The sequence below is a fragment of the Frieseomelitta varia genome, unplaced genomic scaffold, assembly GCF_011392965.1.
Source record: "Frieseomelitta varia isolate USP_RPSP 00005682 unplaced genomic scaffold, Fvar_1.2 scaffold_38, whole genome shotgun sequence".
Lineage (NCBI taxonomy): Eukaryota > Metazoa > Arthropoda > Insecta > Hymenoptera > Apidae > Frieseomelitta > Frieseomelitta varia.
In genome coordinates, this window is record NW_025110123.1 from 125,712 (window position 1) to 150,129 (window position 24,418).

The 24,418-nt window shown below is 33.3% G+C and overlaps 3 protein-coding genes and 1 long non-coding RNA gene across 5 annotated transcripts; 2 read left to right on the top strand and 2 right to left on the bottom strand.

Annotated features, from left to right (window-relative positions):
- The first annotated feature begins 3,823 nt into the window (after positions 1-3,823).
- Positions 3,824-14,554, top strand: LOC122531204. The gene is made up of 4 exons (XR_006307218.1): positions 3,824-3,856; positions 6,608-6,694; positions 11,444-14,273; positions 14,341-14,554. It is a non-coding gene; the product is annotated as an uncharacterized LOC122531204 (long non-coding RNA).
- On the bottom strand, positions 12,126-18,779 carry LOC122531199 (probable DNA mismatch repair protein Msh6). Of its 2 annotated transcripts, none has more exons than XM_043658931.1 (21): positions 18,494-18,779; positions 18,010-18,222; positions 17,836-17,921; positions 17,709-17,774; positions 17,421-17,615; positions 17,211-17,345; positions 17,008-17,143; positions 16,654-16,934; positions 16,468-16,593; positions 16,303-16,384; positions 16,040-16,218; positions 15,876-15,970; positions 15,651-15,806; positions 15,419-15,576; positions 15,261-15,349; positions 14,911-15,201; positions 14,607-14,822; positions 14,324-14,503; positions 14,079-14,256; positions 13,858-14,009; positions 12,126-13,765 (listed from the first exon to the last, which is right to left on the bottom strand). In XM_043658931.1, exons 1-21 carry the CDS (start codon positions 18,627-18,629, stop codon positions 13,508-13,510), a joined length of 3,408 nt encoding a protein of 1,135 aa, XP_043514866.1. In that variant the 5' UTR covers positions 18,630-18,779; the 3' UTR covers positions 12,126-13,507. The 2 variants fall into 2 exon arrangements, with proteins under 2 accessions (XP_043514866.1, XP_043514865.1); XM_043658930.1 differs by having other exon boundaries at positions 17,836-17,927.
- Positions 18,780-19,040: 261 nt separating this feature from the next.
- Positions 19,041-22,223, top strand: LOC122531201 (mediator of RNA polymerase II transcription subunit 17). The gene is made up of 9 exons (XM_043658932.1): positions 19,041-19,187; positions 19,266-19,463; positions 19,655-19,834; positions 19,907-20,223; positions 20,300-20,509; positions 20,646-20,851; positions 20,932-21,504; positions 21,568-21,716; positions 21,792-22,223. The coding sequence occupies exons 2-9, from the start codon at positions 19,375-19,377 to the stop codon at positions 22,000-22,002; spliced, it is 1,935 nt and encodes a 644-aa protein (XP_043514867.1). The 5' UTR covers positions 19,041-19,187; positions 19,266-19,374; the 3' UTR covers positions 22,003-22,223.
- A 400-nt stretch (positions 22,224-22,623) lies between these two features.
- LOC122531203 (gamma-secretase subunit Aph-1) lies at positions 22,624-24,340 on the bottom strand. The gene is made up of 2 exons (XM_043658934.1): positions 23,777-24,340; positions 22,624-23,660 (listed from the first exon to the last, which is right to left on the bottom strand). Exons 1-2 carry the CDS (start codon positions 24,007-24,009, stop codon positions 23,177-23,179), a joined length of 717 nt encoding a protein of 238 aa, XP_043514869.1. The 5' UTR covers positions 24,010-24,340; the 3' UTR covers positions 22,624-23,176.
- Between the last annotated feature and the right edge of the window lie 78 nt (positions 24,341-24,418).

The window sequence follows — 24,418 nt, forward strand, 5'->3', positions numbered from 1 at the left end:
TACTAGTATATACTAGTGTATAATACACTAATATTATACTAGTATATAATTTGTATAATACACTAATATTATGTAATAATGTTCTACAAATGTATGAATATATATACAGTATTTATACTAATTTCAAGAGATCTTTTTCTGAATAAGAGATTTATAAAAAAAAAAACAGTACTCTCACTTTTCAATTAAGAAAGAAACTGTTCAGATTGTCTAAGATTGCAAATATAAAAATAAATAATAAAATTTTGTATAATTGATAGTTCTACGAATATTATACGGATACGAAGAAATTCGCTGTTCATGATACGAACGAAGAAGATCCTTTGAGTCGAAGGCAAAATAACGTTTTATCAGTTGCACGTCTGAGTTTGATGCAAGGAGTAATTATGGGGCACCGACCTTCTCTTCTTGTGGTTTCGGGTTTCCGAGAACAAATTTCGGGGAAAAAAGAAACACGGTCTGGATGGTCGCGTCGATAAATGCAGTAAATTGCACAGGGAGGAGGGCACCTGCAGTTGATTGCTTTCGGTTCACCGTCGTAAACCAATGCGGCAAAAAAATTTATAAAGATCTGCTGCTGCAAGCTTGAAACAAGTATTTGATATCAAGTTCGCATACAAACGAGGAATGATCAGCTTGAAATGGGAAATATAAAAATATAAAAATTCTCTAAAAAAAAAAAAGAGCATTTATTCTTTAGAATTATCTAAAGATAGCGAACAAATTACAATGTTCATAATATTTTAATATATGTTTCACAAGGAAATAGTAAAAGTCACAATTATGTCCAAACAGATAGAAGTTTATCTTTATTTAATAATATTATTTATTAGAATTTTTAAAAATACAAACGAAGTCGTGAGAGGATTGTTAACGAAATGATTGAACGTTGGTTACAAATGTACTAACAGTGATTCTTGCATCGAGACGACAGATAGTTCGGTGCCTGCAGCGTAATCATGTGGAAAAAAAATACGACAAGACTTACTTGCCTGTGATAAATTGTAATTCTGCAGACGTTTAAGCAAGCAACTCGAGTTAGCGAGTGAAGCTTCACCTTGTAACATGACCATTCGCTCGAGGAATTTAAGCTTTTTATTTTTTTTTTTTTTTACAAGTGTCCAATAAATATGGTTACAGTACCTTAAAGAACGATTAATCAGACGTCGACAAGGGTTAATTTTGAAAATGTATTGATAGCCATATAATGTTAATAAAAATCACGCTTTCCGTTTCAATAGTTGTATTTTATGACATATATAAATCTATATATTTCTTTTTGGAATTACATAAATACAGAAGAGTGTTCAAAAATAGTATTTTTTTTCTTCTGTATTTCACCATTCTGTAAAACAAGAATCTCAAAAGATTGTAATTAAAATTCATTTATTTTAATGATACCAAGTAGAAATATCAAATTTTTTAACATTAACATAACAGTCTTGCATCTTTGCCACGCAAAATATTTCACTTTTAAATGTTCAAAAACGTTTTTTTCGAAACTGACATTTGCCACTGAAGCCTTTGTTACTATTATTAATTGTAAGACATTTCGACAAAGTATTCTTGGTTTTGAAATATGTACGTGAAAAGAACATCCTTTGTCATTTCGTAATTTACAGGAGTATGCAGGTAGCAAACTTTGTAGCATGCATTCATGACCACCGGAATACTTAAAATGTGCCAGGTATTATATTTCTCACAGACCTCAAGAAGCAAGTGAAACTACTATAGCATATTCAAACCTTTTTCTTTTTTTTTTTTTTTTCTTTTTTTTTTTTTCTTTTTTTTTTTTTTTTGGAAATTCGCTTCGGTTAGTGATGTCTGTTTGAAATGAATTGACTGATTGTGAGCGGTGTCGCACGCTTGTATTTGTATCGAACTGATTGCGAGGTTTTAGCAGTAGAACTGCAGATAGGAGGTTGTATTAAACGACAGTCGAGTCAACTTTCGACTAGTTTTGGTTTTCAAGAGTAATTTCTATCATTGAAAATCAAATTTTAGCCACGGAATGTGAATTTGTTTAGCATAGAAATATGACTCGAGTTCTACTTCAACCCCTTGCGCTGGCAACTGATTGGCGGACCATAACGAGTGACCATATACCGTATACAATAATTCGTCGCTTTCTTTTTAAACTCGTCGGTATGATATCGTCTGGATAGAAATTATTAAGAAGTAATAGACTCACCATTTGTTTTTCTTGGGCTATACTACAAATATACTATGCTATAAAAATATTAATTAAAAAAATATATACTATAAATATACTTAAAACTGAGGAAATATTGCAGTTTTGGGACAAAACGTGGCACGTCATTCCCAGCGCAAGGGGTTAAACTTATATAAAAAATAATAAACAAACTCAACAAAATTGTGAATCAAATATAATGAACGGAATTGACGGATCAAAAATTATATCCGTAAAGATTGCAATTTTCCACTCTGGTAGTTCTAGTGCTAAGCATAATATTATAGCAGTGCATTGTTAACTAGCCAGTGATAAAACAATGAAATAAATGCAGATAGTATTCAACAAACTCAAGAGTTATCAGAAATTTTAGACAGGCCAGTTAACAAAACACTACTGTTCATAATATATGGTGGAGGCAACCCCCATAATCGCTTTGCGCAGTCAATTTATTTCGAGCAACAAGCTGTACTCTGCGTACAACGCAATTACCAATTTACCAATTTAACGTAAACGTGGAACGAATTCTTTCTTTCTTTTTCTTTTTTTTTTTTTTTTTTTTTTTTTTTTTTTTTAACGGCTTAATCTGTTATACTATAGTTTTTCACGCCTCTCGGTCGTGACTCGTTCTTGGTATCGTGACTTCTTTTCGAGACAAATTATTTTTAGCTTTCGAGTAATATATCACTTTTAATTTTTGTCTGTTTCTTTTTCGTTTATTCGTTCTCGTTGATTTTCTTGATATTTGCTGCTCCGACAGATATATATATATATATCGATATAACTCGCACTGTATTCGAGCTACCTTGAAAATACGTATGTGTCTGTGTGTCGCAGGCTCTTCTCGATATTAACCCTCTATAACATCTCGACATTTGTCTGTAATGTATTTGTAAAATTTTATTTTTAATATCAAAGTATATACATATATATATATATATATATATATACATGTATACGTACTTTGATGTTAGTGTATTTCATACCAGATAATCAATTTATTTATTATATAACGATTAAATGATTAATCTATCGTACAGTGATTTATTTATAATGAATTCGATTATTTATAATTCTCTGGTGGAGTATAATTTTCACAGGAGGGCACTTAGAATTTTATAAATTGAAGGTGCAGTGTAAGATCAGATGTTAGATTTTGAAAGATTAATAACACATATTTTATCATTATCCATTATACCCTGTCATTCTAAAATTTTTCCATCATTCGTTTATTCAATTGGATCCAAAATTTTACCAGAGAATTATTGATTGCCAAATTGAATTTCAAAATTTAATCGAACTATCGATCTTTCTCTCTCGTAAGCGAACGAAATTTTGGTTATAGAGGGTTACACAACATACGCATCACGTGTGTCGATTTCCGCTTGAAATTTTCAACTTGAAAATTAGCGCACGATTCGCCGAATTTTTCACGCGTTCCTTTGAAACATCGCGGTTCGCGATTACTTTCTTCACGGTGAAGAATTGTCCATCAGATCTTTTTTTTTTTTTTTTATTATTGTGGAGCTAGCGAGACACGAAGGGACAATTGTTACTATTGTCATTATTATTTTCTTTTTTATTTTCTGTGACTAATCCATGGCTTTTACCAAGTCGTCCTCTTGAATTGTTCGCAAGCAGCTTTTAGGAGAATCAAACGATTTCGTAAGTGTGTAAAAAAAAAAAAAAAAAAAAAAAGAAAAAGACATGTTCAAGTAGATGACACGACACTCATTCCTACACGTTGTTCCTTTCTTAATTGACGCGGTGGTCGCGGTTGATTACGCAGATTTCCTTTTTTGGGGGGGGAAAATCAGCTTGATTTACATTACTTATCGACTCACGGTGAGTAATCACGCACGATTCCGTTAATAAGGAATTTTGAAATGATAAAGAAAGTTGTCTTTTTAATTTTTTTGTAAAAGATACATGTAGCAAGAAATGTGAGAACTATATTTCTACAAGTAATTCTTTTTTTTTTTTGTCATTGATTTATACAGTAAGTTTTTAAGACCTGAAAACGAAATTGAATCAATCAAGCGACGTATTACGTGCTTACTTTTTTATGAAAAATTTCGACGCGATTATTAATGCAAATCAAGTCGACAATTACGCAGTTGGCGTCCTTTAGAATCTCATTTGGCACAATTGGATTTAAGTTTATTCTTTTTTTTTCCTTTTTTTTTTATGTAGGAATCAAAAGAAATTTCAGAAAACTTAATGAGATATGATATTTCGTAAAACGCAAATCTCGAAAATTTCTTCTTTTTTTTTTTTTAACGAAAAATACAGGGTCTGTTGCGAAATTAGAATTATAATTTTTATACACGGTGACACACACTCTGCTTGCGACAAGTAATCTGTTTCTCGTCGATTTTTCAAGCGATCGATTTGAGAATTGTTTTCAATCACGTTAAAACCTTGTTCTTTTATTTTTATCTCACTGTGATGTTGTTTCGAGATATTATTAACAAAGAGAATTATTTTTTTTTGAAACGAAATCGTTTCCTAGAGAGAGATTTGTAATTGTCTGTTCAATTTTTTTTTTTTTTTTTCTTTACTATAAGTCACACGTTGTTAATGATTTTTAAATTCTTCATTACGACACGTTGCTTGGATTTCACGCGTGTGGCGTTCATCACTCGTGAAACATACTTGAGAACCGTAATTTTTCTTTCCATTGTGTTTTAACCTTGGTACTCTCTGTTCTTCACTCCATTGCTCTGTAATTTCGTTTGCCTTTGCTTGCTTTATTTCACACATACGTAGTACTAGTGTAACAATACTCTTGGTTTTCTCTTATGTTCGTACCCGTTCTTCTTCGCACGGACGAATTCCAGATACTCACGTTGCTGTTCAAAGTGTAAGGAACTCTGAGATCGAGAGATCCCATGATTCGTTAAAAACTCGGTTATTTACAGATACAGAAACATTAAAAATTAGAAAATTCAAAGATTTAAAGATTAAAGAATCGAAAATTCAAATTCGAAGGCTCGAAGGTTTAAAAATTCAAAGATTCAGAGAAATAAACAATAATTCGAAAATAGACTTCGAGGAATTCGAAAAATTCAGAGATTCGAAGATTGAATAACTCGACTATTCAAATATTCAGCATTCAAAGATTCAGGGACACAAACTTTTTAATAATTCGAAAATAGACTTCGAGAAATTCATGATTCCACGACTCAGAGATTAAAAAATTCGATAATTCTGAAATTCAAAGACTGAATAACTCGACTATTCAAATATTCAGCATTCAAAAATTCAAAGATTCGGTGACACAAAGATTTAATAACTCAAAAATAGGCTTCGGAGATTTCATGATTCCACAGCTCAGAGATTAAAAAATTTGATAGTTCAGAAATTCAAAGACTGAATAACTCGACTATTCAAATATTCAGCATTCAAAGATTCAGAGACATAAACTTTTTAATAATAATTCGAAAATAGACTTCGAGAAATTCATGATTCCACGACTCAGAGAATAAAAAATTCGATAGTTCAGAAATTCAAAGACAGAATAACTCGACTATTCAAATATTCGGCGACACAAAGATTTAATAATTCAAAAATAGGCTTCGGAGATTTCATGATTCCACAGCTCAGAGATTAAAAAATTTGATAGTTCAGAAATTCAAAGACTGAATAACTCGACTATTCAAATATTCAGCATTCAAAGATTCAGAGACATAAACTTTTTAATAATAATTCGAAAATAGACTTGGAGAAATTCATGATTCCACGACTCAGAGATTAAAAAATTCGATAGTTCAGAAATTCAAAGACTGAATAACTCGACTATTCAAATATTCGGCATTCAAAAATTCAAAGATTCGGTGATACAAAGATTTAATAACTCAAAAATAGGCTTCGGAGATTTCATGATTCCACAGCTCAGAGATTAAAAAATTCTACAGTTTGGAAATCAAAGACTCGAAGGTTCAAATACTGAATAACTCGACTATTCAAATATTCAGCATTCAAAGATTCAGGGACACAAACTTTTTAATAATTCGAAAATAGACTTGGAGAAATTCATGATTCCACGACTCAGAGATTAAAATATTCGATAGTTCAGAGACTCAAAGCTTCGAATGTTCAAATATCGAATAACTCAACCACTCAAATATTCGTTACTTTTCACACATACACACATACATACACAAGATAAAAAGAAATTCCAAAAAAAAAAGATAAGACAAGAGTATCTCCCATTGGTCCGTGCGAACAGTCGCGCGCACTAACACATATATATACACACGGTTGGGTGACGGTGATGTGGATTTTGCTACCTGTGTGTCGGTGCATGGGGGTGGTGGTGGTGGTGGTGGTGAAATTCTGGCGCGTGTCGCTTTGCGTGCACCGGCTGTGAAACTGTCGTCCTCTGCGCCTTCCTACCCGCTCGAACCCTGGCAGGTGGATCATCCTGCTTAACGCGCAACCCGGTCACCGGAGACGGAGTTGACGTGACGCCTGTGAGGCGCAGCGCACGAAGGTGTCGAGGTAACGTTTACCCACTCTTCTTTTGTTTTTTATATTCCCCCCCCCCCATCTCCCCCTTTTTTTTATTGTTCAAGACAATAGACATGTCAACCATGTCTTTCACCTTCTTTCATCTTTCACGTATAAGTATCACACATATATATATATATATATATTTTGTTATTGCTTTCACTCGCCCCTAGATCGGTTCGTTTCATTCTCATGTTCTCGAGAAACCTCGAGACATAGTGTGAGAAGTATCGCGTGATTAGCTTTCCATCGAGCAGGTAACGACGGAAGAAAAAGACGCTGCAGTACTGTACAAAACTGTCGAGGGATCACCGATCTTTGGAGAGTTTTTTTTTTTTCGAGAGTCGAGTGCCAACTGTTAACAAATGAAATTTTTCTTCAATTTTTTGGGAATTCGGGGATTTGGGGATTTAGGAGTTTGAGAATTCGAGGATCTGGAAGCTTTAAGCATCTTGAACGTTTAATTTTTAGAGAATTTAGAGAATTCAGAGATTTTGAAATCTGGAAATTTGGGTATTTTGGGATTTAGGAGTTTGAGAATTTGGAGATCTGGCAATTTAGAAATTTTGAGCATTTTGAACATTTAATTTTTAGGGAATTTAGAGAATTCGGGGATTTGGAAATTTAGAAAGTTAAGAATTTAAGATTTTAGAAATTCAAGAATTTGGGAATCCAGGGTTTTAGAAATCCAGGAATTTGGGAATCTAGAATTTTAAAAATCTAGGGATTTAGGAATCTAGGATTTTAGAAATCCAGGAATTAGGATTCTAGGAATCTAGAAATCTAGGACTATAGAAATCCAGGGATTTAGGAATCTAGTACTTTCTAAATTCGAAAATTTGCTATTCTAGGAATTTAGAAATCTAGGGATTTGGGAAATTAGGATTTTAGAAATCCAGGAATTCAGGATTCTAGAAATCTAGGAATCTAGGACTATAAAAATCCAGGGATTTGGAAATCTAGTACTTTTTAAATTCGAAAATTTGATATTCCAGGAATTTAGAAATCTAGGAATTTGGGAAATTAGGATTTTCGATATCCAGGAATTCAGGATTCTAGAAATTTAGGAATCTAGGACTATAAAAATCCAGGGATTTGGGAATCTAGTAGTTTCTAAATTCGGAAATTTGATATTCTAGGAATTTAAAAATCTAGGGATTTTGGAAATTAGGATTTTAGAAATCCAGGAATTCAGGATTCTAAAAATCTAGGAATCTAGAACTACAGAAATCCAGGGATTTGGGAATCTAGGACATTAGAAATCCAGGAAATTGGTATTCTAAAAAAAATTGGAAATCCAGGATTTTAGAAATCTTTTAGAAGAAATTTAGTAATTTGAAAATTCAGGAATTTGAGAATTCAGTTACAACATGAATGGCATCGGTTCAACGTTTTACCTCCAATAGTTTACTCCCAGGCGATGAATACAAAGTGCAGGATAATGGCTTTTAGTATTGTCAAGGGTTGAATGGTCCAACCCCTAATCCGTCAAATAAAATACGGCGTATTTGTGTGTTCAACTGTGTGAGCGACTGGGGTCGACTTTATTTGGATTAGAATTACAGAAGGCTTTTCTATGAATACTTGATTGAACCCCCAGCGGTCTGAGGATTTTATTATGTTGTCTGGGAGAATCAGTACGTTTCGACTGCTCAGCGATGAATCAGAAATATCATGACTCACTCCGTGAATGATTAATAATTAAGTATTAGCGTGAAATAGAACATTTTGTCGATCAGTTCTTTTCACACGAGTTATCCTTTGCCAATTTTGTACAGTGCTGAGAGAGAGAGAGAGAGAAAAAAAAGAAGGGAGGAGATATAAAATTTGATTTTCTGTTTTTACGAGTTGATGTTTCAGCCTTCACCTTTACAGTTTTTTCCCCTTTTTTTTTACTTTATCGTTTCTTTTCCTTATTGTAGCATTGGTCGACCAATAATTTCTGTGTATTTCTTGCTGCCCGACGAAGAGGATTGGATTTATTACTGTTTCTTTATGTGTTTCTTTTCTTGTGTATTACGTGTTATTTAGCATTAGTTTCAGAATAACAATCGGAGTAATCGGGCTTAATCTTAGCGCTAGTGTTTCATTTTTTCTAACTTTTGTTACCCCCTAGAAAGAAGAACGTTTAAAAATTCCCATGATTCACCTTGTCCCCATAGACGGAAGGCAATTGATGGTTTGAAACAAAGTTACGAAATTTTTTTTGATTTCCAACGAGACTGAGATACTCGCTGATTAATTTCGAAATTCTTTCGAGAATGATACTTTTATCACATTATCGATTGCCGTCCGAAATTTACAGAATCATCCACTGCTCTAATTTGTACGATAATCTTATAGATATATACAATCCTCGTAATTTTACCGCGGATGTTTATGCATTTTCAGAAGTTTTAGGAATTTAACAACTTCAGAATCGGGGAATTGGCGAATTCAGAAGTTTGGAAATTTTTGAATTTGGGAATTTTGAGAGTCCAGGAATTTAACTTGGACGAATTTAAAAGTTCCCTCGAACGCAATTAAGGGAACGAAACGCAGATGGAAACCATACCAAAATAAATAAATAAATTAAATTAATACTTTCGACAAATATTATATCTCTATTATTATATTATTATATTTTATATTATTACACATCATTATATTTTCTACGAATTTCTGCATTCTCAAATTCTCCCCTGAAGGATGCATAAACGTCCGCAATCTATTTACGTCTGAGATTTGCTCGAGTTCGATCTAAAAGCTACATACCTCGCGAACACTTTTCCCGGCGGGACGTTTGAAATGAAATATATCATTGTAGAAATTTGACAAATAATCGAACAGCCGTCAACGTGGCTGATTCCAGACTTTCGTTTCTTACAATGTCGAACACAAAATGAATATTAATTTCTATTTGGACACAAAGATAACTGTACAAGTCCATCGTGATTTACATTAGTGTTCGTTTGTATATTCATATTAATATTTTTAATACTAACATTCATACCAATATTTTTAATAATTATATCAATAACGAAAATAATAAACGCCTGTCGTGAAAGTGTCAAGGAGGAGAGAACAATCGAGAAAAATTCTCCGATTAGAAGTAGAACACAGAACTCGAGCAATTCTCCGAGACCGAAGTTGTTTCCCATAGGTCGATTTTACACTCACGTACAAAATAGTCCGTAGTATCGGTACGGTAAGTTCACGCGCAGCAGACGATTACAAGTTCCTCGTCTCGCGCGCAGTCCTTAACTTGGCTCTCACGAATATTTTATGTCCGATCGTTCCTTTTTATCGGTGCATCGGAACCGACCGGTTGTACCTTTTCACGCGTTTTTACGCTTAATCGCCTGTCGAGTGAATTAACCGCGTGCCTCTGTCACCCTTTCACGGCCGTGCAAGAGAAAAATCACGAGAGAATCGGTATGTGGATTTCGCATTTTTGCGAGGTCTTGATATATATCTCTCCACGATAGTGTTGGTAGTGGTCACACTACCTGTGACAGGATATCATCAGAAATCTCGCCGTGTAGGAACTACACGGAGCAAGTAAGAATGCGTGATAATCGTCGAGATGAGATTTGTTAACACGCCTCTCTTTTTCCTCCCGATCCGTTTCGTTTCAAACGGTGGTTTCTTGCACGCCTGTGACGATCGCGATTGCATGCGAGTTCGAAATCGATTTTCCTCGAATTAACGAAGAAATAGGCGGAGAAGAGATTAGAAGTTTTTAGGCGGTTTTTTTTTTTGTTTAAGATTTTTGTAGTTGATTGAACGTCCGAGGTGTGAAACACGTAGTCTGTGACTGGAATTTATCAATGGTGTAAGAAGTGTAATGTATAATACATAGATGTAGAAGAGGAGGATTTTTTTGTTTTTCTTCGTTAGAATTTAGAATATGACAGATAGTGTGCAATCTCTTTTCAAAGGTGTTGTTTGAATTTGTTATAGTTTGATGTATATATAACTATAACTTCCGATTGAATTGAGTTAGACGAAGTCAAGTTAGAAACTGTTCGAGTCTTCATAATAGTGAAACATTAGAGAAACAGAGGGTGAATCACAGGTATCATCGAAACGAACGTTTGGACAAATCAATCGATCCCAATAGAAAATAAACGAACAAAAATAAAAATAAATGAATACGTCAGAATGTGCCAGGTACGAAAATTTGCTTTATAAATTTCTAACAAAATTTTACAAAAATTTACAAAGTAAGGAATGAAATGAAGTTCACAGGAGCAAAGGCAACTTTCAATCAATTGTTTCGTGATTCACCCATTGTACAGTTCCGTCGATCTTTGATCTCGAATCGATTCGTTCCAATAAGAGCAGACGAGCCGAAGAAGTGATACAGACACGTTATTCTTTTATAAAAAAAAAAAAAGAGATAGACACGTATAGAGGATCAACCGTAAAACAATCGAAATAATTGAATCCGTAGAAATTTTATAGATTTATCTTCTATTCATCGCACTTCAAGTTTCCCGACACTTGGGCTACTTGTTCGTCGATCATTTTCACTTGTCTTTAAATTAATAAAATATTTCGTCTCCCCGAAAGTTTGCATAAATTTCGACTATTAAAATCCTTCTCTGCGTGTTGAAGAATTCATCCTCGCTACGTCTTGTATCACTTCTCTCCTCTTATCTCTGAATTAAACGAAACATCTCGTATGTAATAATGGAGAGGCACGGGCTGTCTCGATTTCCGCAACGTTTCACTGATCGAGATCAATGTTCTTCGCAGATGGTAACCCGGTAACCGGAACTGGCTACGCAGAGTCGCAGAACAACGGGCCTGCGGTGCAAAACGGAACGTCCAGCTCGAATTCCAGCGAGAAGTCGAACGACACGTCGCCGGCAGCGAAGGTTCCGGCACGCACACGCGTGCCACCCGGTGGATACTCATCTGGACTATGGTAAAAACGCGGCCTCGCGGACGAAGCCGCCGATCGGCCATCCTCCTTTCGATCGGAAAAACCCCCTTCCAGCACCGGCAATTTCGGAGGAAAACCGAGAGCTCTCCGAAAACTCGATTCCAGTAGTAGAAAAAAAAAAGAAAAAAAGAAAAAGAAAAAAAAAAGAAAGACTCACACTGTGGGAGCGATTGGTTCCTCGTTCTCGACGAAGAGAAACAGAAAAAAAAAAAAAAAAAAAAAAAAAAAGGGAAGGCCAGTTTAAGTCTAACGCGAGTTTCTTATGAATTTGATTTGAAAAGATCAACTGCATTCGTTTTTCTTGATTATATATATATATCTCTTTCTAGGCATCTTTTTATTCCTCCTTTTTTCTTTTATTTTAATGTTATAACTATTCTCTGCTAGAGTTCAGATTCGTTTGAAAGTTGATTTTTAGTTTTTTTCTATCATTCGTTGTATAAAATGAATTTTCGTATCACGTAGAAAGGATCGATGATAACATTCGTTTCCCGTTTCTTTACTTCTTTAATACTGGGTGGCGAGAAATCAAAAAAAAACCGAGCACCAGGAACCACGCTCCCTTGAATTCGATAGACTGTTGTCGGTTGGTCTTTTTTCTTCGGAAAAAAAAAAAAAAAAAAAAAAAAAAAAAATTCCGATTGAATATAGCAAAAATTAAACGAAGAGAAGAAAAAAGAAAATGAACGTCCAGAAAGTAGGAAAAAGATAGTCCTTGATTCAAGAATATAATAATGAATTATTATAAAAATAAAAATAAAATAAAAAAAAAGAAAACCTAGAAAATGTTTGACGGAACCTCGGAATTGTATATTAGAAGTAGGCATATGTTACTCGAAAGATGAAAAAAAGAAAGGTAATAATATTAATAATAATAATAATAAATAATATTAATATTAATAATAATAATAAAAGTACATCATATGTGTAACCCATTAAAAAAGAAAACAAGGTCAAGTGCTTTCTTAATTTCCGTGCCTTTTTAATAAGCGTATCTAGTTTTTTCTTCTGCATGAATTAATAAATACGCCATTCGCGTAACTTTCTATAGAGAGCACAGTTCCTTTTTGTTTTTAAGTTTCTTTGTTCATTCGAATACAAAAACAGAAAAAAGAAGAAAAAAAAAAGAGGTGAAAAAGGAGAGAAAATTTTGCACATCGAGGCATAAATATCTATTCATATTTAAAATGTTGGAGAAGATTGCAATTTTACTAATCATACCGTAGTAACCTACTATACATGCAGATACTCCTTAAACGGTCAGGATTTACATGGATCCTATTTATCGCTGTATATCACTTACGATCCTCTTAACGCAGAGACACTACGTAACTCTTATCATACGTAACCTAACCAATAATCATTCATCTTTTTTTATAGTCGTTCACTATTTGCTTCTTCCTTGTTTCACGATAACACATAAGGAATTGTATTTATTATTTCACAGTAAGATACTCGTGCACACGATTCCTCTTACACTTGAAATAAAAAAATTGAGAAAAGGTGAGAGAAAAAGAGAGAGAGAGAAGAAATGTTTCTTCATCGTTTTGGTGTGAGTAAGAAAATTGTTTGTATTTCATCGTATTCTCGTCTCATAAGTAGCCCTTTTGTACTCTGGCATTGATTAATAAAATTTTGTAAGCAACAATCGTTGTTCCTTTTATCCATCATTCCGTCCACAGCTTACAAATGATGTTGACTATCAAGTTGACGTTTCATTCCAGTAATTTTATTGTCAAAATATACACGAATATCAAATGATATCGAGCTTCAGCGAAATAAATTTATAAAATATTAAAAAATACGTAATACTGTGAAAGTGTAATTACATGCTAAATGTTCCTATAAATATTCGTTATCGAACGATTTGGTTTTTACATCGCAGCGATCAGATCCCTTATAGCTGTTCCGTTCGCTTTGCACAGACTGGCGAAGACATGTTTTTGATTGGTCTCTTGTTCGAGTTTCTTCGAGATCTCATGCGCTCTGTTTGTAATTACAGGTGGGACACCAGCTAACCGAGCAGCATTGAAACCGTATGATTTTGGACAAGCTCCCTCGCTAAGTTTGTACAAAAATGTTACCGTCTCCTGAGATACTTCATCCTGTTCCTCCGTTTCTACCATACATGCCTGCAAAGGACAAGATAATATCGAAAGTACTTTTAAAAAATTTAGAGAGAAACCAAACAGAATCTTGAAAAATATAAAACTCATTTACGTACCATATGGGCTAAAGTAATTTCTTTGGTATTTTTATAATCTTCTACCAGAGAATGATAATGTGTAGAGAACAAGGTGCGACAATTCAATTTCAGAAGTGCATTTACAACTGAGGCGGCTATTGCCGTACCGTCATACGTCGACGTACCACGACCTATTAACAGCGAATATCATATTTACTGATGTATTGCATTGTAATTTTAATCGAACGTATAATTTTTACCCAATTCATCAAGCAGCACTAGCGAGTATGGTGTAGCGTGCTGCAATATCGCGGCAGTTTCGCTCAATTCTACCAAGAAAGTACTCTGACCAGCCAAAATATCGTCATTTGCTCCGAGCCTCGTGAAAATACGATCTACTAAAGTCAAACGACAGGAACTTGCAGGAACGTAACTTCCCTACCAGAGATACAAAAGTCAGTATTTTGTTTACCGTCTAAAATATTATATATTACTAAAAACGTACGATCTGTGTCATTATAGTAAGAAGAGCGACTTGACGCATCAATGTTGATTTACCACCCATATTTGGTCCAGTGAGAATCATGAAAGAGGCAGAACTATCGGTTCCTAGTAAAGTACTATTTGGTATAAATGTGTCCGAAAGAATACACGGATGCCGTCCTTCTCTAACATCAATAAATACCTGTCAAAAAAATGTTTTCTTAATAACTCTCAGCATATTTAAATATATGAATTAGAATATTAATTTATATGAAATATATAAATATATGAAACGATTAAATTACCCCTTCATCTGTACCGTCACAAATTTCTGGTATACACATATCTCCACTAAGAGCGTATTCAGTCAAAGAAATAAGAACATCCAAAACAGACAATTTATAAACTGCCATATTCCACATATCGTACTTCTCGCTGAATTTTGCGAATATTCTTCTGTTTAAATCCTTTAATACTCTGTTTTTATGTTCTTCGGCATTTGTTTGTCTACTTAGAAATTCCTAGAAAAATATTTAAACGTCTCCTTTTTTCTGTCACTTCCTCGAACGTATATTATACCATTATTGAAAAAAAAAAAAAAATAAAAACCTTGGTCTCGTTGGTATAATAGCGTTTGTATCCTTTTCTCTGCGACTGAAGCTCATAACCGATTCCAACTTTCTTTATCTGAGACTCTGGAATCTCAATCTGATATCGCTTTCTATCCGATCCGTGATACGTCACTTTTACACCGAAATGCTGTTTTTGCTTTTGAAGGTATGCTTCGGCATCTTTCTTTATATCATCAAGCTCCATTAAAACGGAATCGTACTCGTCATCGACACCTCTTTTTGGAACGATGCAGCCTACTTTCTTGGCTTCTTCGTGATCGAACGCGGTCTAAAATATGTTATTGCATATTTATATCTCACTTGATAATAAAAACTTACATTAATTACCTTGAAATAATCTAATGATTCTCTTAACGAAGGAAACTCGCCATCCGGCTCTACTTTAGTACATCGACTTACTAATGTACTGTTGAAATCTAGAAAATAAATGATATACTTTTCAGTGAATGTACTAATTTAAAATTGCAATTAAGTGGCATAATTACCTTCAAACAAAGCAACTATTTTTAAAACATCCTCGAAAGCACTCAGAGTAGTAGTGAAATCTAGAATTTTCTTCTTTGAATACGTTTGCCCTTCGAACATAATTGCTCTGCCATCAGGATGATTATTCATTTTTGCCGCATTCCCTTGAGCATGAATCCTAAAATTAAATTTTATATTTAAATATTTTTGTATATATGATCTTTTTGGCTACCAATAATGATTCGTACTCACTTGCTTAATAATCTTTCAAGATCAGGGAGTCCACTTAACATATTACGAGCACTTTGTACTATATCTGAATTATTCATTAATTCTTGTATAGCTTCTTGACGTTCGATTATAATGTTTTTACGACAAGATGGTCTACAAATCCATTCTCGCAACAATCTACAACCAAGTATATTTGATTAAAAAATAATATAAAATAATAATGTTATTGAATATATTAAACTATACCTCTTTCCAAATGCAGTACAGCAACGATCTAGCGTCTTCATAAGAGAACCTTCCCCGAAAATTCTCAAATTATTAATAGTGATAGCATCTAAAACCTAATAGTTATATATACATTAGATTATTTGTCTAATTTCATGCATGTAATTGAACGAATTTGTGATTACCATATTATTTGCAAATTTCAAGGTTTCATTTGAAAAATCTGGAGGAGTATACGTTTTGAAACGTGCTTGTGCCAGTAGTTGTTGTTCAAGCAGACATTCCTTGAGCAGGTGTATACATCCACCTAATGCATATACTGCTAACTCTTTATCGTCAGCGGGTGTTAAACCTAAACTGTCACCTAAAAAAAAAAAAAAGAAAAAGATATAAATGCCATTAAGTCCAATTTTTGTTAAGAAAACGTATTAAAGAGATATGTACATACTTTGATTAAGATATGGTTGTAAGCCTACAGGCCATTGAAACTCGGAATTTGGCTTTTTGAAATATTCTCCTTCATGAAGATTCTGCAAATTAGAAAAAAGAATATTTACAAACAAACCTTTACAAGGTTTCAAAATTACGAAATATTAAGTACAATTATGCTTACTTTCAACGTTGTTGTAGACGACCAAAATTGAGATTCACGTAGAAGCGGTTCTTTAATACACGCTGCTAAAGCATTGTTTAGAATTTTTAAAGTTCTTTGAGACAAATTACCTCGTTCATATACCACCTAAATATATTATAAATTTATTCATCTAATCTTAATTATAGTCCTGAAAAAAATACTTACATGGACTGGCGGATAATGAGCAAATAAAGTTAATAATCTAGAATTGCAGCGATCATCCTCGAATTGACAAAGATAAAAATCTCCTATTGTTGTGTCTAAGAAACACACTCCATAATGAGATATATTGGAACCAGATGGACATTTTTCAACCAGAGATAACAAATAATTGGAATTTGCCGTAGCTGGTTCTACATCCTGTGGAGTATATACCCTTGTACCTTTAGTACTTATTTGACAAATTTCTCTGTTAACTACTTTGTCAAACTTAGTAGGTCTAGCCACTGGAAACAGTAAATGAAACTGAATTGCGTCTGATTATTTTAAAAATATACAATATATTTTCTGGTATCATACTTTTGCTGCAACGTTGTGCCATCATCTCTGGATTTTCTGTTTGTTCTATTCTAGCCACTTTATAGCCTCTTTCTACGAGACTCGCTAAAAAACGACCATATCCAATTTCTGGAAACCCTGCATGCGCAAACTCTCCCTGCAAACACATTTATTCCAGAACTTTCAAATATTTTTAAACGCATAAATTAATATAAACAACTTACTCTCATATATGTAAGATTGAGCTCATTGACACTAATTACAGCATCCATGTGATATAATTCATAAAACTTTCCTACTTTAAAGAAAAGAATGCAATCAAAGTGTTTCTTTTTTATTTCCCACCATTGTCTCATAGCCTGGTGAAAAAAATAGTATAATATAACATATGTCGAATAATATCTATATCAACGAAATTTAAATTTCCATCTTACTGGAGTTTGTTGGTTCAAAAAATCCTGAGGAACATAAAGTGTTTTAGGATCATACTCTGGATCAGTTGGTGGTCTTCTATTAATATCTCGTATTTTATTTGGTTGAAGAAAATCATACTTCAAGTGTCGCCAAGATTCCACATTATTTGGACCTTGGGCTTGATTCTGTTGTTGCGATTTTGATTCCTTTTTATCCTAATTAAATATCAATTGATTAAACAGTAGTATTATAGTATATTACATACATACATATATATATAATGAGACAACTTATAGTTATAATCTTACTTCTTTGGGAATTTTCTTTATATCATTTTGTTTTCTTCCAGAAGTTTTATTCAACTTTATCTTCTTCTACAATTCAAATTAAATCAATTAGTATAAAAATATCGTGTATTTGCAATTGATCGTTTACCTCAGGAGTTTCTTCTTCACTAGCAGTTGGTGGTTCGCTTTCAGTACATCCTTCAGATCCTGTATCAGAATCTTCTGATTCATTCTCTGGATTTATATGAAAATAAAAATGAATATATATATATATATTCTCTTTTAAAAGACTTATGTATTAATTATGTATTAAGAAACAAACCAGGCTTAAATTCATCTCCAGAATCTTCTCCAGATTCTTCATCAGGAATAATTAATCTTCGTTTCTTTGGTCGTATTAGCTCGCTTTGTTCTTCTTCTTCTTTCTTTTCTTTGTCATCATCATCATCATCATCATCATCATCATCATCATCTTTAAAGACTCTCTTCCTATCTTTAACATCCTTGTTCTCCTTTCCTTTACTCGGAGTCTTTGCTATGTACAACATGAATGATAACGTATCATTTAAGCGACATTTATTCGATAGTTTAAGATATGCAACACATTTACTGTATCAAAGCAAAACGAAATATTTATATAGAATTATAAAACATACGATATTTTCATAAAATATTCTCTACTAAATTTCCAATTTTAATTTTACGTGACACAATAATACATGCGGCCCAGAGTCACACAAAGTATGTTTTCTATCGCATGTTCTATTGTTACATCGGATTAGTTATTCACCGTAGTTGTTTTATACCTTTGTTCCGTTGTTCCCTTGCTCTTTTCGGTGTGCTAGATTTTTCTTCGGACGAACGTTTATTATTCAATTGTTTAGGAGTTGTAGGAGTTTTAGGAGAAATAAAATAATTGTACAGCGTATTCACTTTAGACATAATGTTACAACAATCTAATAATCGTATGACAAATTTCTGTACTTTTTCTTTCGCCCGGATGCTCTTTGTTACCGTCAATGAGAGATCGAAATCCCGGCAAAACTTATACTTTTCGAAACTTGCTAAAATACGATTCTGCGTTCTTAAATGTCACTACATGGATCTAAAAAGATTAGAACCGTATTTTTCATTCTAGGGCATTTTAATTTATATAAAACGTGTATATTCTTTTGAAGCAATAATATTTAAATCAATATATATATATTTATCAATGATAATCGGTATTCATCGGTATCAATGATAAATTCGAATATTTCACTTTATTTTTACAATTTGTTTCATTAGGGAATTTTTTGGGCTTTTAGTTGTCATTTAGTCTCCTCAGTCAGCGAATCTCAATCTGAAGTACACGTGCTTCTTGGGGGGTTAGATTTTTGGGGATACATGCAATGCCGAGTAAATCGTCTGCAATCGTCTCATTAGTTCGTTTTCATTAAAGTTCTTATTAGATGAATTAAATAAGAAAAATATAATTTTATAAAATTGGATAACATAAATGTAATTTAAATATATAAAAAGTTTTTAATATACATAGTATATTATATATTATATGTTATTCCCATTGTTATATTACAGCTTTATATATCTGTCAAAGGATACGCCATTTTCATACATATATTCCAAGGGTACATAAAAGATGGAGAGTCGCTGCTCTTAATGATAACTCTACCTCAGGAAAACAATAATGGCGTATTCAGTGAACGTCTCTGTAGAAGCACCGATCGAGAATCAGATTCAAGAAATCACATACGATGGACAAGAAATTTACCAAGCGTACGTAGTTTGCTCTTCTAGTAATTAACAAAATTAAATAAAGGATTGGTTATAAATAGAATTGATAGTAAATGATTGTATTTCATTGTATGCTCTACCTAACCTCAGAGTTAAAATAACATATTATTCATAACATACATAACATTTTATAACATAACATACATTAAAGCAATTAATTGTTATTTTTCCAGACCTCTTACATTGTCTGAGAACTTGGCAAAAATCGCGCAAAAGATTGATTTTAGTAAAACCAATGGTGAAGACATTAAGAAGGAATCCGAAAGTGGAGAAAAGGGTGAAGAAGATACAAAAGACTCGGCTTCTTTTCAATCATCTTTATGGCCATGGGATAGCGTCAGAAATAAATTAAGGTTGCATATTGTTGAATATTTTTTTAAATGTTCTTTTGTCAGTATGAAAGACTGTGATAAATTTATTTACAGAAATGCATTGACAGAGGTATGTGTGCTAGCTGATGTTCTTGCAATAGCAAAGGAAAAACATTATATGGTTCTTGATCCTGTGCCACAAGAACCAGCAGAAGTGAAGCCTATGATTCAAGTATATGCTAGAAAGAAAGCATTGGCTGGAGCTGCATCTGTTATTATGATGGGTGCTGATAGATTAAAGAACTGTCAGAATGAACTAGCTAGAAATAGATCAACCCCAGACTTTCATATTGAGTTATTGAGATTGAGACAAAATTGGCGTTTGAAGAAAGTTTCCAATTCAATCATTGGTGATCTTAGTTATAGAACAGGTATAGTTATTTTTTGTGTATATAAATTATCATTTGAAAATTCACTGTATTATATTAATGATATGAATATTTATAGCTGGATCTAAATTCCCTCAGACTGGGATGTTCGAAGTTACAAAAGCAGAAGAAGAAGAAAAGAGTAGTACAAGTCCTCCTGCATCTCCAAGTGCTGGTAATAATGTGTCAGGTCAGACTCATCCTCCAAATTCCAAGGCTTCTGCTTTGAGAGTTACTATCCCCAGCGAATTACAAGGTGTTGCTTATATAGAAGTATTATGCCAAAAAGGTAAGTGCGTGTATGTCGCAACAGATAATATATATTTATTAGTTTAGATATGACATATATTCATTAATGTATTTATATACTATGTATTATATCAATGTATTATATCAATGTGGAAAATTTTGGTTTCTGTTTATAGATCAAGAAGATTTATGCAGTGCAAATATTAGTTTACTTAATAATAGTGCACACAGTTCCAACGCAGACATGCATTGGCAGCAGAAATTGGAGGCTGCACAAAATGTTCTTTTTTGTAAAGAATTGTTCAGTCAATTAGCGAGAGAAGCAGTACATTTACGTGCGCCTATACCTCACATGGTTGTTGGCAATCAAATTATGGCAACAGTAATTTGTTTCTTCTTTTGATCATCGTATATGATTGTGCATTTATTTACAGTACATTAAGTAAGATTTTACAACTTTAGGTATTGCCTGGAATTCAGTTAATCATAGGACTCTGTCACAGTACGGGGAATGACAAAAAACCAGCCGCTCCTCCTCCTCATAAAAGCGATCATGATCATGTTTTAGAACATTCTTTGCATCAGCTTTTACGCGAAGTTCATCACAAAAATACGCATCATCCGTTTCCACATCCTTCTTCAGGACCTCTTGGACCCAGTAAAAGAAGGTGTTTAGCTGGTCCAACAGCCGCAGATAGATATGAACTTTTAGAAATGACAAAAAGTCAAACTCTCTTAGAACAAATTATTCAACAAGCTCAACACTATTTCATGCGTTTACGCACTGAATATGTCTTAGATACAATAGCAAAAGAAGTAAAAGATCCTTTGATTGTTTCTCATTGGAACGCGTTAAACTCTCCTACTCAATCCTGTGTAAAAATTAATATTTTAACACATGGATACGATACAGTATGTCGAACGTCGCTTGTTGTTCATATAGGAGAAAAGTCTTTGAAATGTGTCTGTCGGGATGGTAGAGTGATGCATATGAGTTATGAACCTCAAGAATTACGGGACCTGATATTTTGTCAGGTAACTGCATTTTGTCTTAATCTTTATTGAATATATGTATAATTGCTTTTTATATTATTGTAGATTTATCAGCACCAAATAACAGCAGTACAAGCATTAGCTAAATGTATGGGATGGCAATTTCTAGCCAATAGTTCGCATCTTGGTTTAGGCGCAGTGGAACCTTTAGGAAATGCTAGCAGTTGTATTTTAGCTTCACCAATAGGCGATAGGTATTTATTAATTTCTTTCTGTCTTAATAGAAAGCCATGTATATGTTATATCTAAAATAACTATTGGGATTTTAGGATGATAGCTGTTAGATGTGAACCACAAACGGGAGTACAAGTTGCGATAGCTCATTCCCCTAGGAAAGATTTTTTTCCTGGACAATTAGTAAGAGAAAGAAAGTGGGAAAATTTGGGTGGTTCTTTCAAAGAAGTTCGGTGGGACAAAATGGAGGGGAAGAATTTTTTAAACAAAATGGAATTACTTATGGCTTCTTTAACAAGCTCGTAAATCAATCGACGACTGATTAGGAATTCAATTGTTCCACAGGGTGAAAAAACGTGATCATACATTCAGATTTTATCTTGTATCTGATACACCATACCTTTCTACTGTATAATTGAAGAATAAATGAATTTGTTCGAGTGATATCTCGTGATTCTGAAATCTGTGATTCATTTTACTTTCTAAACTTTTCTTTGTCTCAATAAAAAATTTATTAAAATATCGAATCTGTTGTTTTCCTTTTGTTACCCTGAATGAACCAAGATAATTCATCCTGTGGTATCTGTTATTGAGATTAGGGATCATAATTAAATGTATCTCTAATTGTACAAAAATGGTTTTTATTTGAATGATATATGAAATGTAATATGAATCGAGTAATAAATCATGAAATAGTAAGTGAAACATAATGCCAAATATACAGATGTATATTGAACACCTAAATTACAATTATTAATGGATCTTATATACATATACAAAAACTACTGAACAATTCCTTACATATTATCGTCATTTGTATAACCTGTTTTGAATAGTTATGTTTTTAAATGTAAGGCGTGAATTGATGCATAAATTTACTCTGTCCATTTGATAGAACATGTACATTATATATGTATACATACATTCTTACATATGTACACTTACACTCATTTTAAACTTTGCCTTTTCTTTTTTTCTTTGCAATACAAAGAGAATATCGTACATTTTAGTATGATTAGATTTTAGATCGAAACGTTATCACGTCTTGGTTATACAATTGTTTCGATAGGTTAAGGGACGGACTAGCAGCTTGACCACAAAATTCTGTGCTAGAACGTATTACCATTTAATACAACTTTTTGAGAAAAAACATTACACTTGAAAGACAAATAATACTGGTACATTTAATAGATGTTTTATGCAGTTTGGTCAAGTGTAAAAGTTTATCAAGTAAGGACTAACATATCTTGGATCTTTATGAATATATTCTTGATCATTATAGATTTGCTTATTAATATCAAAAAACAAGATATGATTTGTTAATTTAACATCATATCTTTTTACACACAGTGTAAAATCAGAGCAATGATTAATCTCCTCGTGGTCTAATGGCTAAGGAAAAAAACTTCATCATTCTGTGATGTTCAATCGGGTCAAACACAATTATGTATATTTAACTTTCTTATGAAAGCTTTCTCTTTTACTGTCTTGAAAAACATTGAACTACATTTTGGGGTCTGCCGCCTGCAACTTTAAACGCAAGTGCAGTTGTTATCATAAGAACAACATAAGCGGATAAAGTGGTAGCTATATAAGCTTGGTATACATTTAACAAGGTCATACATGATACAAACAAGTGTGAACCAACAACCCAAATCACTTGTCCCCAATTTTTTCTATCAAGGGCAGAGAAAAATACAACACCCCAAAATGTATGTAACAAGATAAAGCAAAGTGTTGTAGCCGCTGATATTATAAAAAAGTACTCTGTGCCTTGTCGAAGTCCCATTGTTCCAGGTCCAACAGCATCTGCCAGCACATTGACTAGTGCAAAGACACCACTCATAAAACCAAAACCCAAACCACATACATATGCGAACACATGTCTGCTATCTGCTACATGTGTTGTTGTTACTTTGTCTAATCCTCTCTCAGCTTTCCTCAGTACCCAGTACAAGAGGTACCTGTACAAAAACAACAAGAATATCAAAATATATAATCTTTCAAAGCTTTCAAAGGAAAGAAACATATGCAAAATATTGTGTTTTAACGGAGAATATAAATTTCTATATTTAATCACCTGAATGCCTCTTGAAATAATACGGAAAATATAAGTCCAAACGCGAGGTGATTTTGTAGTGGCACCACAGCATACCAGAGCACCGACGACAATAATAAAGAAATTAACCAAAAGAAGGCACTGGCTATTAGTATGATGATTCTAATGGGTTCGGCTGCGACAGTGAATGTAAACATGGCCAACGGCGGGCCAAATGCCAAAAAGGCACAACCAAAAAAATCCATAACTGTCATTTTTGCCGCAAAATAATGTCAGATCACTTTCGATGTTTTTTCTTTTTATCACGCTGATCGGATCTCTTTGAAATGCTAAATATTCATAACCTTATGTAGCCCTCGCGCGGCTAGGTCAGTACTTCTTGAAGGGCACATTTATTTCCCCTGTTGATTGTAGAAATATAGAAAATGCGATAATAATGGAGTCGGAAACGAACGAATCACTATAATGATGAAATCACTTGGCACACTCTCCACCGAATCTTCCTCAAAAAATGTAAACTCGATAGACGATTTCGATATGTATATATACATATCGATAGATTTTTTAATCGTTGAGATTATCATGAGAATCGTCTCGGCGAATATTCATGAAACGTTTTGATAAGACTCCCTCGATGAAAACTACCTTAATTGACTCTTACGA